Raw genomic sequence first — 18,794 nt, forward strand, 5'->3', positions numbered from 1 at the left:
TGAAATATGGGAAGATGCAGAATATCTAAAAGTAGAGACAAAGCAAAACAAAAAAAAAAAAGTTATATGGAGGTGTAGTGGACAGCGAAAAGGGTTACCTCAGATTACAACAGGATCTTGACCAGATGGGCCAATGGGCTGAGAAGTGGCAGACAGAGTTTAATTCAGATAAATGCGAGGTGCTGCATTTTGAGAAAGTAAATCTTAGCAGGACTTATACACTTAATGGTAAGGTCCAGGGAGTGTTGCTGAACAAAGAGACCTTGGAGTGCAGGTTCATAGCTCCTTGAAAGTGGAGTCACAGGTAGACAGGATCGTGAAGGCGCTTGGTATGCTTTCTTTTATTGTTCAGATTGAGTACTGGAATTGGGGGGTCATGTTGCAGCTGTACAGGACATTGGTTAGGCCACTTTGGAATATTGCGTGCAATTCTGGTCTATCGGAAAGATGTTGTGAAACTTGAAAAGGTTCAGAAAAGATTTACAAGGATGTTGCCAGGGTTGGAAGATTTGAGCTATAGGGAGAGGTTGAACATGTTGGGGCTGTTTTCCTTGGAGCGTCGGAGGCTGAGGGGTGACCTTATAGAAGTTTACAAAATTATGAGAGGCATGGATAGGGTAAATAGACAAAGTCTTTTTCCTGGGGTCAGTGATTCCATAACTAGAGGGCATAGGTTTAGGGTGCGAAGGATCTGTTTGCATGCTGTACTCTATATAGGAAATGATAAACTGAAAGAGGAAGGGTCAGAGAGTATAAATCTAAGGCTAAATCAGCAGATAAGAATGGGGGTTCCAAAAAAAAAAAAAAAAATGATAGAATCCCTATAATGTGGAAGCAGGCTACTTGGCCCAACAAGTCCACACCAACCCTCCAAAGAGCATCCCACTCAACCACCTAATCACTGTAACCCTGCATTCCTCATTGATGGGACACCTAGCTGCACATCCCTGGACACTATGGGCAATGTAGCTAATCCATGTAACCCACCCATCTTTGGAATATGGGAGGAAACTAGAGCACCTGGAGGAAACCCACACAGACAGAGAACATGCAAGCTCTACACAGTCACCCAAAAGGTGAAATCAACCCAAATCCCTTGTACTGTGAGGCAGCAGTGCTATCCACTGGGCCATGATGCCAAATACCCAAATAAAAAATACGAAGTGAAGGCTCCGTATCTGAATTCAGTACAAGTACACCACATTGGAGAATGGAGTCAAGAGTGTGGTGCTGAAAAAAAAATGCACAGCAGGTAAGGCAGCATCTGAGGAGCAGGAGAATTGAAGTTTCTGGCAAGAGCCCTCCATCAAGAATCATTCCTGATGAAGGGGTCTTGCCAGAAACTTCAATTCTCCTGCTCCTCAGATGCTGCCTGACATGCTGTGCTTTTCCAGCACCACACTCTCAACTAACAGAATGCTATGATGCCAAAAATGTCTGGCACACAAATGAGCAAAATGGCACATGAGTTCTGGTGCCTGTGTGATGCCAGGTCATATGTCCTATAATTAGGCACATCATATCATTCAGCTATTCATACGTAAGGTACAAACCATACCAAACCTCGAATCTTGCAATGAGTCACCTCCTCACTCCCCAGAGACTAGCCACCAACTACAAAGCACAAATCAGTACTGATTGAATACTTACCACTTCCCTGGATGAGTGCAACTTCAGCAACACAAGCAGCTTGATGCCATCCAGGACCAAGCAGCCACTTAATTGGCACCACATCACAAATATATAATCCTCCACCATCAATGCTCAGTGTGCATCATGTACAAGATGCACTACAGAGATTCACCAAGGCTCCCATGACAAAACCTTCTAAACAGAGGATCGCTACATTTAGATAGACACAGGCAGATGATTCAGGATAATCACCACCTGCAAGGTCCCCTCCAAAGCATTCACCATCCTGACCTGGAAATATCTTGCCATTTCTTCAAAATCCTGGAACTCCCTCCCTAATAGTATTGTGGGTCTGTCAATACAAAATAGATTGCTGATGTTCAAGAAGTAAGCTCTCCACCACCTTCTCAAGGGCAACTAGGGATGGATAATAATGGCTAAGTCAGCCAGAGATACCCAAATCCCATGAGTGAATGAAAAACAAACTTGTGTTTGCAAACTGTTGATGTCACCACAATGTTGTCAAGAACCACAGCTTTTTCAGTTTTGAATGCCTCCAATGATTTCTTGATAGGATGTGGAATAAGCCAAATTGACTGAAGACTGGAATCTGTGACGATGCTGAGGACTTGTGCAAGAGGCAGAGATGAATCACCACTCTGCACTCTGGAGATTGTTGCAAATGTTTTATCTTTTGCACTGATGTGGTGGGCTCCCTCATCCTCAAGAATGGGTATTTGTGGAGAATCCTCCACCAGTGATTGGTTTAAGTTTTTCACCACCATAACAATTAAATCAGGCAGGACTGCGGCACTTAGATCTGATCAGTTGATCATGGAATTAGTTAGCTCTGTCCATTACATACTGCTTCTTCTATTTAGCACACCATTAATCCTGTTTTGGAGCTTCACCAGATTGACATCTCTTTTTTTTTTAAAAAAAAAATGTCTGGTGTTGCTCTTGAACTACTGTTAATCTCCTGGCTTGATGGTAATGGTAGGTCCATCAGGAACTGTCCTCCAATCTGAATCAAAGATTTTAGATGAACGAGCAATTTAAGACACAAAAGGTTAGTTATACATAAAATCAAAACTGCTTACTGCAATGTCAATACTCTGGCACATTAGGAAGTGTAGGAATAAAGTATACATACCTAGAGCAGAAAGATCCATCTCTGACAGTCTGCAGCTTCCCAGCACCAATACTCTAAGCTGGGGTATGCGCTGCATAGGATTGGTCAGCACTTTGAGAGTTCCACCAATTAACTCATTCCATGAAAGATCCAGTTCCTCCAATTGAGGCAGGTTTGGCAACAAGGCGGCTAGAAATAAGAATCAACAGTGTTTTCAATACATGCAAGATGGGCTTCAAAAGTAAACATTTAGAATTCATCATTGCAATAAATAGCAAGGTTTGATCTCGTCAAACATCACATCTCACATTGGTGAAGCCACAAAGCAGAGGAGGTTGGGTCATTGATTTCTTTTCAAGGCTAGCTTAAACAAATTCTTGAAGGAAGTCAAGTGTTATGTAAGTATAAGCAGAAAAAAAAAATGGTGTTAAAACCACAATCTGATCTTATGAAGGGCAGAGTAAGATCTTTGAAGCAAATGTCCACCTCTTCCAATTTATGTTTATTAATTATTATTTCCCTCAAAAGTGACAAGAGCTATTTAAACTCAAAATTATCGAAGTTAGATGAATTCCAATGCAATCGCAGTTGGGGGATGGTGATGGAGGTGGTGACACGGGGTGCGGGTGCGCAGATGTCACAGTGGAGACAGAAAGGGCACACATCAGATGAATGTGCACGAGAAAGGGCAGGTAAAGATAGCATGGATGAGAAAGCATTATTGTAATACAGAGATTGACCATGAAAGATCCCAGCTTAAAAATGTGTTGCTGGAAAATCGACGTTTCAGGCATAAGCTCTTCTTCAGGAAGAAGGGCTTCTTCCTGAAGAAGGGATTATGCCCGAAATATCAATTTTCCTGTTCCTTTGATGCTGCCTAACCTGCTGCGCTTTTCCAGCAACACATTTTTAAGCTCTGATCTCCAGCATCTGCAGTCCTCACTTTCTCCATGAAAGATCCCATGGTATACTTGAAGACCATTGAACAAAAACATTTGAATTAGAAGCAATAATACACAGGGACCTACTCTGCCATTCCATGAGATCTTGCCTGAGCTGTTTGTTTCAAATTCCACATTCCCTCCACCCCAATCACATTGGAATCCTTGCCTAAGAACTATCTACCTAACATTTTGAAATTAATTCATGGCCCTGCCTCCACTACCTTCTTGAGGCATAGTGATCCAAAATAGTTAAACGCTCAAAAAAATTTCTCCTCATCTCACAGGGTGAGCATTAATTTTAAATAATTGCTCTCTTTTTCCAGACTCACCCAGAAGAGGAAACATCCTTTCCATACCCACCTTGATCAGACCATTCAGGATAAGTAAAGTCATCTCACAAACCTCTAAACTCCAAAGGAAACAAGCTCAGCCTGCCCAACATTTTCCTCATATATAAAAAAAACCTACTTATTCCAGGTATCAATCCAGTAAACCTCCTCTGAACTAACTCCGATGTATTAACATCCTTCCTTAAATAAGGAGCCCAAAATTGAGACCACAGCGGTGGTCTCAGCAATACCCTACTTAACTGAAGCACAGCATCTTTATTTTTTTGTGTTGATTGTTTCCTGTAATAAACTATAGCATCCCATTAGCTTTCGTGATGATGTGCTGTACCTGCACTAACTTTTTGTGACTCATACAATGGACCACTTAAATCCTTCTCCAACTCAGATTTTTGTAGCCGTTTTCTGTCTAAGTAATACACTTTTTTAAAAAAAAATCCTTCCTATTAAAGTGAACAATTTGTTGAACAATCGTTAGATAAACATATCCTTCTATTTGCTTCTCTGCCATATGTTGATGGGATGAGAAGAGAAGAGGTTCCTGTAGTTCATAAATATCAGCTCTGACCTAGCTGCACAGAATGAGCTTAAAAACTAACAGAAAGAGTAGGCAATTCAGTGCCTTGCCCTTGCTCTGCAATGGTCTGTTTCTTGCGGAAGTTATGGTGTTACTTTCAAAACCGAAGGTAAGATTTAATAAAGTTGCTCAAAACTATAAGGTGCTTATAGTAATTGCTGAGAAAAAAGGAATCCATTTGAGAGATGAGAAGTGTTTTTTTTTTTTACATCACAAGTTATGATGATTTGGAATATGCAGCTTGAAAGGTCAGCAGATTCAGAATTAGCCTTCAAGGGGGAATGCCATAAATATTTGAAAAAGCAAAAATACGCAAAGCTTGTATAAGCAAAGGAACGGGACTAATTGCAGAGCTATTTAAAAAACTGACAACACAGCAGGGCCAAATGGCTGTATAATTTGCCTTTTAGATAAAAACTAAGATGGATAGGTTCTTGAGTATCAAGGGTTATGGGGAGAAAGCAGGAGAATGGGGTTGAGAAAGTTATCACCCATGATTGAATGGCAGAGCAGCCTCAATGGGTTGAGTAGCCGAATTTCTGCTCCTGTGTCTTATGGTCTTATTCTCTGCCATTAACTACCCTCAATAGATCTCCAATGAAACACCAAAGAAGTTGGCGTAGAGCAGGTAACTCTGTTGGGACAGTTGCAAACACAAGACAATATGTACATGACTTTTAAACAAATGTTCTTCATCACCATGCAGGTTCTCAGATACCTAGGCCTGAAAATTAACTCTGGCTTTTCCCCTCCAAATCCTTCCCACTCATTGCTGACTTCATGAATACTGCCCATACCATAAGCCTATATAGTACCCTATATATCCCTGACCAGAGCTGTGGGCCCCAAAGACAGTCTGTTTGCATCTCTTATAGCTTGTTGACATGCATGGCTCTGTTGTTCCACAATCCATGTGTTTGGTAGGATCTGATTCACCTACTCCACTGCAGAGCCAGCCACTGCATTCAAAACCTTTACTGCCTATATCCCACTTTTTAATCATCCAGACTTTGGCAACATACATTACTTACCATTCACAAACATTTCATTACAAAATTTTCTTTCTTGTGTTTAAGTGCCTTATAGGCCTCGCCTCTCCTTTCTTCCTACAACTTTTGTCTGACCTTGCAACTCTGCTGAATAAAGTCCTTTGTACATTTCCTTCACATCACCTTTAATTAGTCCTTTGACCTTAGACTCTTCGGCTCACAACATTCACCTCCCTCTTTTAAAACACTCCATTTTCATCCCTTCTCATATTCATTTGTCTGCAAAATTCTTGGAAATATTTTGCTACACAAATGAAATTTGTTGTTGTGATTGATTGGCAAACACTTAGTGCTGAATGGTTGACAATTCAGTGGAAATTTGGGAATGCTACCCATGAAAGTTTGCCTGGCAAAAGTTTCACATTTGCCCTTGAACTGCCAAATCACAATTTGATAATTTTTTCTCTCCATTATCCAGCTTTGCCGGTTTTCATAGCTTAAACAGTTAAGTGAGTTGTTAACATGCATATTCAAGTTCCTGTTTGCTGATTTCCATTTACTGCCTCTGGTGCTGTTAATTCTTATGAAGCTTTTTGCATAATGCTTTTGCCGAGTGATTAATATGCCAAATCCAAGCTCAAGATTAATAATATTGGACAAACTTACCCAACTGAACTGCATCATTAGCAGTGAGGCTGCAGTTATTAAGGTTCATACATTTCTGATCTGGCTCCTTGCCCAGCCTCTCCATGAACTCAATGACTTGCTCCCATTTTGTTGTACTGCCCTCAGGATCTGTGGACTTGAATTCATCTTAATGCAAGAAACACAAACAAATCATTCTAAGTAAATGGGTCAAAGGATGTCAACCAAATGTCAATGCTAATACATCTAACTAGCAACTCATTTCTTTCTCCCCTCAAATCTTTTTCCTCCTAGCTCATAAGCATACACAAGCTGACAATGGTTTCTGCATATCTGATATTCTTGTAAAATAAAACAAAGCATCAGAGAACATAGAACAGCACAGGAACAGGCCCTTCAGCCAATCATGTTTGTACCATATATGATGCTATTCTAAACCAACTGCATCTGGCTGAACATGTTCTGTGTCACTCTATTTCCTGCCTGTTCATGTGTTTGTCAAAATGCCTCCTAAGCTTTGCTATTTCTATCTTCTTCTACAACCTGCCCTGGCAGCGTATTCTATGCACCTACCACACTCTGCATAAAAAGACTTTCCTGGCACATCCCCCTTAAACCTTTCCTTTCTCAAGTTAAACCCATACCCCCGAGCATTTCAGATTTTCATCCTGGAAAACAAATATTGAGACAAATTTAACCACTGCCTTCGGTGCGAGCCATAAGTCCAATTCCCTGGCTACTAGCTTCCTTCCTGTGCCTGACAATTGTCTGAGCTCAGCCAAACAGTTGCCAACTTTAAATATCAAACTTGGTCCAAGGAAAGCTATCAATCACAAATCCTTACCATTGCGATGACCTCAGTTTCACCTCTGTAACATCACTCCACTCCACCCTGCCTCAGCTCATCTGCTCCTGAAATATTCTTCCATGCCTTTGTTGCCTGTTCACCCTAACCCAGAGTACCACAACAATTTGCTGACACATCCATAAACTCAGGACCATACAGAACTACTATTTGGGCCAGAACCTAATCTACTTCTGGTCACCACGGTCCTGGTGTATGTTGACCTATTTTAGCTCTTGGTCTGGAAAAGCCCCAATGAAAATCTTCTCATTCTTGCTTAAAAATCTTCCAAAACTCCACCTTCCCAAACATCTTTGCAATCCACTCGCTCTTTGTGAGGAGTCTTAAAATTGTCACTTTGACCAAGCTTTAGGCCATCTGCCCTTAGACCTCATTATGTAGATCAACATCCAGTTCAGTTTGTTAATAGTTTAAGAATGATGTCTTCCTTTTAAAACTGATGTGGAGAACTTTCTCTTTCCATTCACTCAATTCTATTGTGGGTCACTCTACGGCAGAATCCTCTTCTCCAGAAGATAGTGGAGTCGGGGCATGGCAGTTGAATAGACCTTTGACAGATAAACAGGTTTAGGGTAATGGGGACAGATGAGATGCAATCAGATCAGCCACAATCGATCTTGCAAAAATAAAGTGTAGCACCTCAGGCAACTGGTGACTAATGAGTGCCTGAGTATTCTACTCTTTGCTATTGAAATTGGAGGTGTTAATTTTCCAGTTCCAAAATTTGAAACCGTGAACTAAATCAGGTTGCTACAGAAGTAAATTAATAAAGATAAACACTCAGGGCTGATCTCAAAGTGTTAATTGATATGGATAGTTCAAACACAGTCTGTGACAGAAGGAGAGATTGACGGTGTATACCTCATTTCTGCAGAAAATGGAAAGACAGGACAAAAATGTCCGGATGGGAATGGACGGTTTGACTGGAAATAGACTGGGACCTTTTTCACTGGAGCATAGAAAGTCGACGGGTGAAGTTAAAAGGGGTTTATAATATTGTGAGGGGCATAGATAAGGTGAATGACAAGGGTCTTTTTCCTAGGGTTCAAAACTAGGGGCATATTTTTAAAGATGAGAGGAGAAGGATTTGAAAAGATAGGAGGGGTCAACTTTTTTTTTTAAGAAAAACAGAGTGGTTCGTGTGAGGAATGAACTTCAGAGAAAGGGGTGGATGTAGTTATGATGTTTAAAAGGCATTTCAATAAATTCATGAACAGGGAAGGTTTGGACAGATATCTGCCAAACTCAGGCAAGTGGGACTAATTTTGTTGGTGACTTTATCTTCCTGCTTATTTTGAGACTTAGCAAGGCAGGCCTCTCAAATTATAAAGTTAACGTATTTATGCATACCTGATGATAGCTTTGAAGCATTCTCTTTATTTTCTGAATCCAGTGAGGTTTTCCCTTCCTTCTGCTTTTCTGTCACACAGGCAGCTTCATTGGAATTCTCAGTGACCTTAAAGAAGCGAGCCATTGAAGATTGTGGCCATCTCTCAGAAAAAGATTTACTCCTCCAAATCTGGTTCACAATCAGATCGAAGGGAGACTTTGAATGCTTCATGCTGATTTCATCCTTGTGTTGCTTAGAACCTAAAAACCCAGAAACAACGCTTGCCTTACAGGGCCAACCTTGCTCAGATATTCACAGACTAACAGTGCTTATTTCCAGGACTTCCATTGAACACTTGGAAGAACAAGGCCAAAGAATATAGAATATTACAGCGCAGTACAGGCCCTTTCAGCCCCTCTATGTTGCGTCAACCTGTGGAACCAAACTGAAGCCCATCTAACCCACACTTCCATTAACATCCATATGTTTATCCAATGTCCATTGAAATGCATTCAGAGCTGGCGAGTCTATTACTGTCACAGGCAGGGCGTTCCACACTCTTACTACTAAGTAAAGAACCTACCTCTGACATGTGTCCTATATTGATCACCCCTCAATTTAAAGCTAGGTCCCCTTGTGCTAGCCATTGCCAACCGAGGAAAAAGGTTCTCACCTGTTCACCCGGTCTAATCCTCTGATCATCTGGTTTGTCTCTATTAAGTCAACTCTCAACCTTCTTCTCGCCAACGAAATCAGACTCAAGTGCCTCAACCTTTCCTCATAAGACCTTCCGTCCATACCAGACAGCATCCTGATAAATCTCCTGGCACCCTTTCCAATGCTTCCACATCCTTCCTGTAAATGTGGCTACCAGGACTGTACGCAATACTCCAAGTGTGGCTGCACTTTGTACAGCTACAACATGACCTCATGGCTCTGAAATTCAATACCTCTATCAAAGGTAACAGTGTACACCTTAACAACCCTAAATCAACCTTGGTGGCAACTTTCAGGGATCTATGCACATGGACGCAGACTCTCTGCTTATCCATACCACCAAGAATCTCACCATTAGCCCAGTACTCTGTATTCCTGTTACTCCTTCCAAAGTGAATCACCTCACTTTTCTGCATCAAACACTATTTGCCACCTCTCAGCCCAGCTCTGCATCTTATCTACGACCCTCTGTAACCTGTAATAGCCTTCGGCACTGTCCACAATTCCACCGACCTTATCGTCATCCACAAATTTATTAACCAATCATCCAGCTCATTTATAAAAATAACTAACAGCAGAGGGCACAAAAAAAAAAGATCCTTGACGTACACCAATAGTAACTGAACTCCAGGATTAACCACCACCCTCTGTCTTCTTTCAGCTAGCCAATTTCTGATCCAAACTGCTAAATCACCCTCAATCCCATGCCTCCATGTTTTCAGCAATAGCCTATCATGGGGAAACCTTAAACACTTTTCCGAAATCCATATACACCTCAACTGCTTTACCCTCATCCACCTGAATGGTCACCTTCTCAAAGAACTCAAGGTTTGTGAGGCATGAGCTACCCTTCACAAAACCATGTTGACTATTCCCAATCAAATTATTCCTTTTCTAGATGATTATAAATCCTCTCTCTTATAATCCTTTCCAACAAATTACCCACAACCGAAGTAAGGCTCACTGGTTATAATTATCAGGGTTGCCTCTACTCTCCTTGAAGAAAGGGACAACATTTGCTATCCTCCAGCCTTCTGGCACTATTCCTATAGACAATGATGACATAAAAGATCAATGCCAAAGGCAAGAGAATACTGGGATAAATCCCATCCAGCCCAGGGTACTTATCTATTTTCACTCTCCCCAGAATTGCTAACACCTCCTCCTTATGAACCTCAACCCCATCTAGTCAAATAGCCTGTATCTCAGTATTCTCCTCGACAACGTTGTCTTTTTCCTGGGTTAATACTGATGAAAAAATATTCATTTAGCGCTGCTCTTATTTCCTTGGATGCCACACACAACTTTCCACTACAGCCCTTAACTGGCCCTAATCTACTCTAGTCATTCTTTTATTCCTGACATATCTATAGAAAGCTTTAGGGTTTTCCTTGATCCTACCTGCCAAAGACTTCTCATGTCCTCTCCTGGCTCTTCATAGCTCTCTCTTTAGGTCCTTCTGGCTAATTTGTAACTCTCAAGCACCCTAACTCAGCTTTCATGTCTCATCTTTACATAAGCTTCTTCCTTCCTCTTGAACAAGAGATTCAACTTTTCTAGTCAACCACAGTTCTCTCGCTCGACCACTTCCTCCCTGCACGACAGGTACATACTTATCAAGGACACGCAGTAGCTTCACATTTCAATTGTTGCCCATCCCTTGTAGTTTCCTTCCCCATCCTAATTGCCTTTCTCCCCAACTAGAACTCTTGCCCTGCTGTATATACCAACCCTTTCCTTCACTAAAGTAAATAGACACACTCATCTAGTCCCCTTCAATTGAACTTCAACAGTAAATATCTATGCTCAAAGAATAGGCAGGGAGGAGGTTTCTATTGGGATTCAATATGAATGCGCAGACCATAACCTTTGGAAAAAGAAAAGCAATTTCTTCAAGAGGGACAAACATTTGGGAAGCCAATGCTTTTGACTCAGTCATGGCAGCACAGGAGACCACTCAGCTCACCCAGTTCATATGAGCTCTCTCATCTCATGCCCACACTTTTCATTTGCAACTTTTGTTTGGTTTACCTTTTTAAAATTTGTCTTCAATGTTGTACACCTCCATCAAACCTTTCCTCAATCGTCTTTGCTTTGGGGAGAATGTCACCAACTTTTCTAACTCAGGCATACTTATCACTGATATCTAGCAAATCTCTGCACCCTCTCAAGGATTCATGCATTATTCCTGAAATGCACTGATGAAATTGAAAGCAATACTCTCGCTGTAGCCTAACCAGAGTTTCAGCATAATGTTAGTGCTTTTGTACTTCAAAGTTTTGGTCATGAAGTCCAGGTTTCAGATTCTTTGCAAACTACTGTCTCAAAACGTCCTGCCATACTCCAGGATGTATGTAAAGATTCCTCGACTCCTGCACCATCTTTAGAACTATTACATCAACTCTATGCTGCCTCTCCCAATGCCTTCTGCCAAATACATTTCCCCCCCAAGCTTCTCTTCTTTTAACTTCCATCCACAAGACATCTGCCAATTCTTCCGGCCCATGTCCTGTTTTACCATAAGGTGTAGGAGCAGAAGGAGGCCATTCAGCCCAGCTAGACAGCTCTGCCATTCAATGAGAAAATAATCGAAATTATAAAGAGTGACACTTTCCTGTCTTTATCCCAAACTCTAATTCACTTACTGATTAAAATCTATTACAGCATTAAATATACTTAATGACAGATATACTACCCTTAGAAGAAATTCCTCATTTCTGTCTTAATGCATGACTCCTTACTCTGAAATTATGCACCCTGGTTCGAGACTCTAAGGGAGAAAGGCTAGATACGGAGAGGCTGTCATGCCCCTTAAGAATCCTACATGGTTCAATAATAACTTCTCATTCTAAAATCCAAAGGTACAGGCCCAATCTATTCAACCTTTCCTCGTAAGAAAATCCCTTCACACTCAGGGTCAATCTAATGACTTTTCTCTGTACTGCTACAAGCAAAGCTATCTAAAGATAAGGGGCCCTTTAGATAAAGTTGCAATAAGACTGTCCGGCTCATAAATTCGATACCCCAGCTAATGAAGACCACCATCCCGTATTCCTATCTACCCATGCTGACACCAAACGGGATCCATAGACTTGTACACCAAGGTCCCGTTGTTCCTCCATACTCCCTAGGGACTTATTTCTTCTTTTATTAGAATATCCCAAAATGCATCACATTTATCAGGACAACATATATGGAATATCTGATCTTTAGAGAATATTTCAAATTACAAAGTCAAACAATTCAGAAGGAGACTATTTAGTTCATCATGCCTTCCCAGGTGCTGAAAAGCGCTATTAAGCTAGTCCTATTTTATCTACAAAATAAATCATACAATACCTGAAGTCTCCATTTTTTGTTGAAATAAACTCATCCTGGGCCACGCTATTCCTCCCTTAAACCAGAAAAATATTAATCATTACAGCATAATTTAATGGTCAATATCATTCATTACTTTCACAACAGTTTGCATTTTCTACAGCACCAAGGTCACTTAGCAAGACAAAACGAGACTCGTTTAAAAAAAAAATTACATGCTGTCAAAGGTCTTCATTTTGCACTCATCAGGACAGCATCTCAAGAACATCAAACCTCAAAGGGAATGCAACATTGTGCTGCATTAGGATGGGATTTGTTAGTAGGCAAATAAATTCTTACTGACTAGAGGTGCTGCCATGCAATTAAATTCAAGACAGGTAATTCAATTTGTCACAACACCACCATGGGGAACACAGCAGAGAAAGACTGTCCCCTCAAGCTCGTTAGTTGAAGGCAGCACAATGTGTGGATGTGTTTTGTTTGCAAAGGACAGGGCCCCATCTGATGAGAGTGTACATGGCTTTAAGTAGCCCATGCTACAACCCTAATTGACATCTTTAAGTGACTGGCTGATATAATGCTTAGCACAACCAGACTACTTATTAAATGTCATGCAAATTCAGAATTACATCTAATGTTGGACACCGTACTCCAAGCAGGGCCCAAAGAGAGTCACACTAGTCTCAAAATGTTAACTGAATCGCTCTCCAGAGATGCTGTCAGACCTGCTCATTTTCTCCAGCATCCCACGTGTTTGCTTCAGATTTCCAGCATCATCACTATTGTGCTTTTATCTGGTCATATATGGTCAGTGCTCTGACAGTGGTGAACAACTGAAGGGTGTATTGTTTGAAATGATCTACCAGTCTTTTGAACTTCCAGATGACATACCTGTTGTTATTAGTCTGGCACTGAAATTAATATACCACATTATTTACTTGTGCTGCAAGCAGAATCTTTTTTACTTTATTGGCAACATCTTGTTTATCAGAGAACACCACTCATGCTGCATAATTCCAGCGTAAAACAGCTAATTTCACCCGTACCTTAATTTTTTGAGATCCCTTACCCTTCCAAGTAGACTGGGAAATGACTGAACAATAGTCCATGGAAGGTCAGACAAGAGATTGTTGAGAGTTATTTTGAGGAAATCAAGAAATTTAGTTTCAAATCAATTGAGGATGGGAGAATGCAACGTAACATTTGTCTTTTTGACAACAGAGGTGTGAAGTGTTCAGTCCACAATCTGTCTAAAGTGTACTACAAACAACAATCTTACACATTGAAATTCACATCTACTAAACTCCCCTTGATGCTTGTCCAGGCAGATCATCCCTTGAGGAGTTAAACTTCTTAAATGATTTTTAAAATTCTACTTTGTACTATTTTAAAACCTCTTTTGAAATGACTATCACTTATTGCTCTTTCCAGTCTCACTCCTCCTGAACTTGATAGCAAAAGCAGCACATTCACTTACCCAAATCAGCAGTCAAATCCTGCTTCATATTCTTGCTATTCTGATAAACTGTACAGTACAGTGATGTGTCATGAACATTTGGTTTAATCTAACAAGTCAGGCTTAACATGATGTTAAATGTGATACCCTATTTTTACAAGCAGCAGCAATTTCAAAGATCAATGCTACAATAGTCAAAGGCCCATGAAAGATGGGCAAAATGAGTCGTAAAGAGTCAGGAGAAACAGAAGTTGCAAAAGGGGTAAGTGCATAGGGCTATAACTTGTACTTAGATCCAAATATTTATTGTCTCAAGTCTTTTTGGGTTCTTTTGTTAAAATTGGCATAATCTACTGCCACAGGTAAATTTCACTCTCTTTTTAAAATCAAGACTCAATACAAAGTTGAGTACATTGACTAAATCTCCTCGAATCATCTGTCTTCAGCTTCTCCCCTGAAGGAAGTCATTCACTCTCATCCATTCCCCAATCAAGGATGAAAGATTAAGACAGAAGTGCAGGGAATTGGGAGCATGGTGAATGCAATTAGAAATATTTGTTGAAGATATACTGATAGATTGGGTGATCCGTTTCCACATTGTGACTTGTATTTCTATAATTAAAGTGCTGTTTTACATTCTCCACCGTGTCACTCCTGTGTCTTTATGCATCACTCAAAGAGCTCTCCTTCTTGCATAACTTCATCCAATTTCAGTATCTGCTGAATAATAGTGTGAACAGAACATCACAGCCAACTGTTCATCTTGTCTCACTCATATCCAAACAGACCTATTTCTCATAAACCAAAAAGGATAGTAAACAGGAACTGAATCCCTGGAGTTCCTTTGAGACCTGACAAAAAATATTTGTGCCTTAAGGACAATCTCAATACTTAGTGTTTGGCTAAGTGGTATTTAGAAATCAGAACCTTCCAGGTCAGTATGATGAGAGTCCAGACAGTTATGAAATTATTGAGTTTGGGAAGGGTGTGTGTGGGTAGGAATACATGGCTGATGCATTAGTGCAGGGACAGGCTCAAACACTGAATATTAACAGTATTATCTTTAAATATTTGTACTTTCTTAATAAATGTCTTTGACCTCTGGCACATGTATAATCAACTGAACATTAAAATCAGGACACAATGGGCCAAAACTTTCTGTAAGTGACAGTAAGGCTAATGCACAGAGACCTGGACAATAACTTCAAGCGAGCACAACAGCACAGGGAATGAGAAATTTAAAATTTAATCACCCAACATCTGCCTTGCCTCCATAAACTGAATGAACACTGCATTTTATGGTCTTCCTCCCATTCAACTGCCATGAATGGTTTGTAGTTCCTCAACTTGTACAGAACTAGTCTCAACACCTCACAGAAAGTTAACATTGTCCATATTAGTCTAAAGTAGTCCTTTTAATTTTATAAAAAATCTTCTTTACTTTCTCTCATTTTTCAGATACTGAACCAACTGCATGGAATTTCACTTCTGAAGCTTTCAACTGTTTAGACTCTTGTTGGCAGAATCTTAGGGAGATCTGAACAATGTGGGTTGTGGTATCAAAGGTGGCAGAATCACATGAAAAGTCAGGCGAAGCCTATCTTGATGTCAAGAACAACTTACTGCATCTTTCAACTAAGTTTGGGCACTGAAATAAGATTCTCACTGGGCAGCAGTGTCTATTAAGGAGGATTATTGTGCCTCAATTACCTTGTGAACTGTGCATCTTGCCTCAGATTTTTATGGTACCACTAGCTATGACCAAATCAAATAGAGAATTCTTAATGTGGAAGTCAAGGAGGATGACAAGCAATTTCAGCTTACAACTTGCTCAAAAGGACTTCCCAGTTGGACACTAGACACCAACATCTCAAGGCATGCTCCATGCGCACCAGCCATATGGTGACAAACAGTGGCATACAAATATGCCAGTCTGTACAATTCTTCAAGGTGTATCTCCACTCCACATCATAGAATCCCTAAACAGTGTGGAAGTAGGCCAATTAGGCCCATCAAGTCCTCAACGACCCTCTGAAGGGGATCCCACCCAGACCCACTCCCCCACACTATCCCTGTAACCCTGCATTTCCCATGGCTAATCCACCTAGCCTGTACATCCTTGGACACTATGAGCAATTTAACAGGGCCAATCCACCCACAGTCCAACAACATGCAGGTTTGGAGGAAACTAGAGCACCCTGAGGAAACACACACAGACACAGGGGGAAAAGTGCCTGTGTGAAGTTTGCAGTCACCCAAGTGTAACACTTTTTTGCATTTCAATGCTGAATCTCAGACAATAACAGCATTTAAATGTTGCAAGGACATGCCCCCAGCTCACAGACTTGACCAGGGTACATCTCTGCCTCACCATTTTGCATCTTTCCCCTCAGCCAGAGATACCAGGCTCACTGTACTGCTGTATTAATGCACTATTTAGCACAGGTACACAAGCAGGAGGCTTATGGTTGTCAACAAGCCTTAGTCAAGGGGAGTAGCCTTCAGTCAGAGGGTCCTAGCACAGTCAGTCAACAGCAACCTCAGGTCATTCCAGGGGCTTGGATAGAGTCAATCAGCCAACTAGCAACCTCGGGCAGTTAAAGTCAGGTCCTCTCCTCAAAACAGAGGAAGAAACGAGTATGAGATAGCACAGCAGCTGTGTTGGCTCATTCTGTCCTATTAATGGCAGCTTTCCTTCTGAAACAAGAGGGGGCAGGTATTAATGAAGATAAAAGTGAGTGACACAGCCATTACTTTCATTTGTGGAACTGAGAAGTATCCCAAACGAGTGAATAGGTAGCACAGAGGGCACGCAAGGTTAGAGCTTTCAGGTAGGCTCCAGCAAGTGAAGGAAGATGTTGCAGGTAATTGTGAGAGTGTGGTAGGGCATGAATCTGGACAGGAGCTGGATACAGAGGCAAAAAGAGTGTGAGGTACCAGAAAGAAGACAGTGGCACTTACAGTGGTGGAGTCGAAAAGTCATTGATCACCTCTAGTGTCCTGCTCAGAGTAGAGCACCAATTTCCTCTTCTGTGCCACATCTGGGGCAAGTGACCAGAACTGTGCAGAGCAACTCTGAACAAATATTGCCTGTATGGGTGCATAACAGCCTCTTAAAAAGTGGCACCAGCAACATTCCAACAGTGAGGAGTTATTCTGAGTACAGTGAATGGTATAGAAGGGCAAGAATCAGACAACAAGCATGCCAGTGGTTGGAGTGCACAGTTAACAAAAGGTTGGCTTAGTAAGATACAAGAGGAAAACAGGAGACGTCACAATGACAGAAACTCTCCATGAAACTCAACAACACATTAACTTAGCCACAAAACATTAAGATTCAGCCCATGACTGTGAGACAGAACAGATAAATCAAATCTTTACTTCTAGCATCTGATTTAATCTGAGTCTACCTGGTTCAGACTCTGTTCACTCGATCAGCCTCTCCTAGATTTCTGGTAGAAGGCTCTTCAAGAAGTTCAAGTGTGCGAGGAGAGAGCCAGGGAGAGATTAAGAGTAAATCCCGCCCTGTACAGGTACTACACTGTACTCTGATTGAAATTTAGATGTTAGCAAATCAATTTGTTCCTTCGTGTTTCGTTATCAGAAACAATACATCATATTTCGTTATCAGAAACTCAGCAGATCTGGCAGCATTCGTGGGAGAGACAAACAAAGTTAAGATTTCAAGTCCCAGTATGAGTCTTCCACAGAAATCTCCAGCGCTGAACAATTCCACTCCGCCGGAATCAAATTGACGTTTATCCCCTTAAAAGGAAACCTTCCGGATCATGGGAAGATTGATACTGACATCACTGAAATTCTTTAAGAGGAAACGCCAGCAATTCAGATTTAAACTGAAGATTTCAAGTTGCTGTTATCTCTAATACCACCCTTCCATACACGTACACACAAGGAAATGATTTAAATTAAAAAACTTAATGCAAAACATTTTGGTGTCCCCACCCCCAAAAGGGAAACAATATTTTCCGAGAAAGGGTTAGGAGGTTGTTAAATCGCAGAAACAAACATTGGTCTGTCCTACCTGGGTAAGACACAGCCCCACCTCCTGGAGATTGCAGCCAGGAGCTGGAAATCACTCCGAACTGGATTCGCCTTTTACTCCTGCAACAGTTCAACCGATAGCACTGACCATCCAGGTAACCAGACTAACATCTGGGAGCTCACCTGACAGCAAACTTTACGTAAGGATACCTGCAGAGATCAAACTGCCTTCGATGGAACTGAAAAGGCAAATGGATCAGGAAGTGGAGATAGTGAAGAGTCGGTGAAAGTTCAGCTTTAAGTTCTTCTTCAAATAGTTAGTTCAAAGGCTACCGATACAGCTCAGAAATCTAACAAAAACCCCATTACTGCGCTTCATGCAGCGGCGCAATTAACCATCTCTAAATAAATGTCAGATTATCCCAATGAATGGTCAGGGGGCTTTCTCGGTAACTCCCTGTTCACCTGAGTTTGCCTGTGCTGATTGGCCGCCTTTCTGTGTTCTGGTTGGGCATTCAATCATAAGGCTCGGATTGGATAATCGGAAGGGCGAGGAACGCAGGGATTGGATGTTAAAGGAAATCACCTATGCCCAGGTTGAAGAAACTCAAAAGCGTCACAAAGCAGCTACTGCGGCTCCCTCACTACAGTAACAGGGCTGGGTAATCTACCGGAATTATCCAGGGCAGTCTATAGAAGGTTCGGACAGTAAAGTCTCGGCACTGCCAAGGATATTACACAAGAGTTATCAGTTACCATTCTGCAGCGCATGCCAGGATTAATCTTGATGAGACAAAAGGGGTATCTTTAAGAGTTAGTAGGGATAACCTATGTGAGATA

At 41.2% G+C, this 18,794-nt stretch overlaps 1 protein-coding gene across 3 annotated transcripts in view; it reads right to left on the reverse strand.

Annotated features, from left to right (window-relative positions):
- Positions 1-18,371, reverse strand: part of lrrc31 (leucine rich repeat containing 31) — a 37,014-nt gene extending 18,643 nt beyond the window's left edge. For 2 of the 3 annotated variants that reach the window (XM_087993443.1, XM_043702518.2), the window contains exons 1-5: positions 17,995-18,371; positions 12,518-12,572; positions 8,482-8,721; positions 6,288-6,434; positions 2,786-2,953 (exon numbers count right to left, since the gene is read on the reverse strand). In XM_087993443.1, coding sequence (XP_087849569.1) covers positions 2,786-2,953; positions 6,288-6,434; positions 8,482-8,721; positions 12,518-12,551 — 589 coding nt within the window. In that variant the 5' untranslated portion in view covers positions 12,552-12,572; positions 17,995-18,371. Of the gene's footprint in view, positions 1-2,785; positions 2,954-6,287; positions 6,435-8,481; positions 8,722-12,517; positions 12,573-17,362; positions 17,633-17,994 lie in introns of those variants that run through there. The other variant, XM_087993444.1, reaches the window with a different exon arrangement.
- Positions 18,372-18,794: the final 423 nt, after the last annotated feature.

This window comes from Chiloscyllium plagiosum, unplaced genomic scaffold (assembly GCF_037043375.1).
Source record: "Chiloscyllium plagiosum isolate Xiang-an unplaced genomic scaffold, Cpla_swu_hap1 HiC_scaffold_13, whole genome shotgun sequence".
NCBI lineage: Eukaryota > Metazoa > Chordata > Chondrichthyes > Orectolobiformes > Hemiscylliidae > Chiloscyllium > Chiloscyllium plagiosum.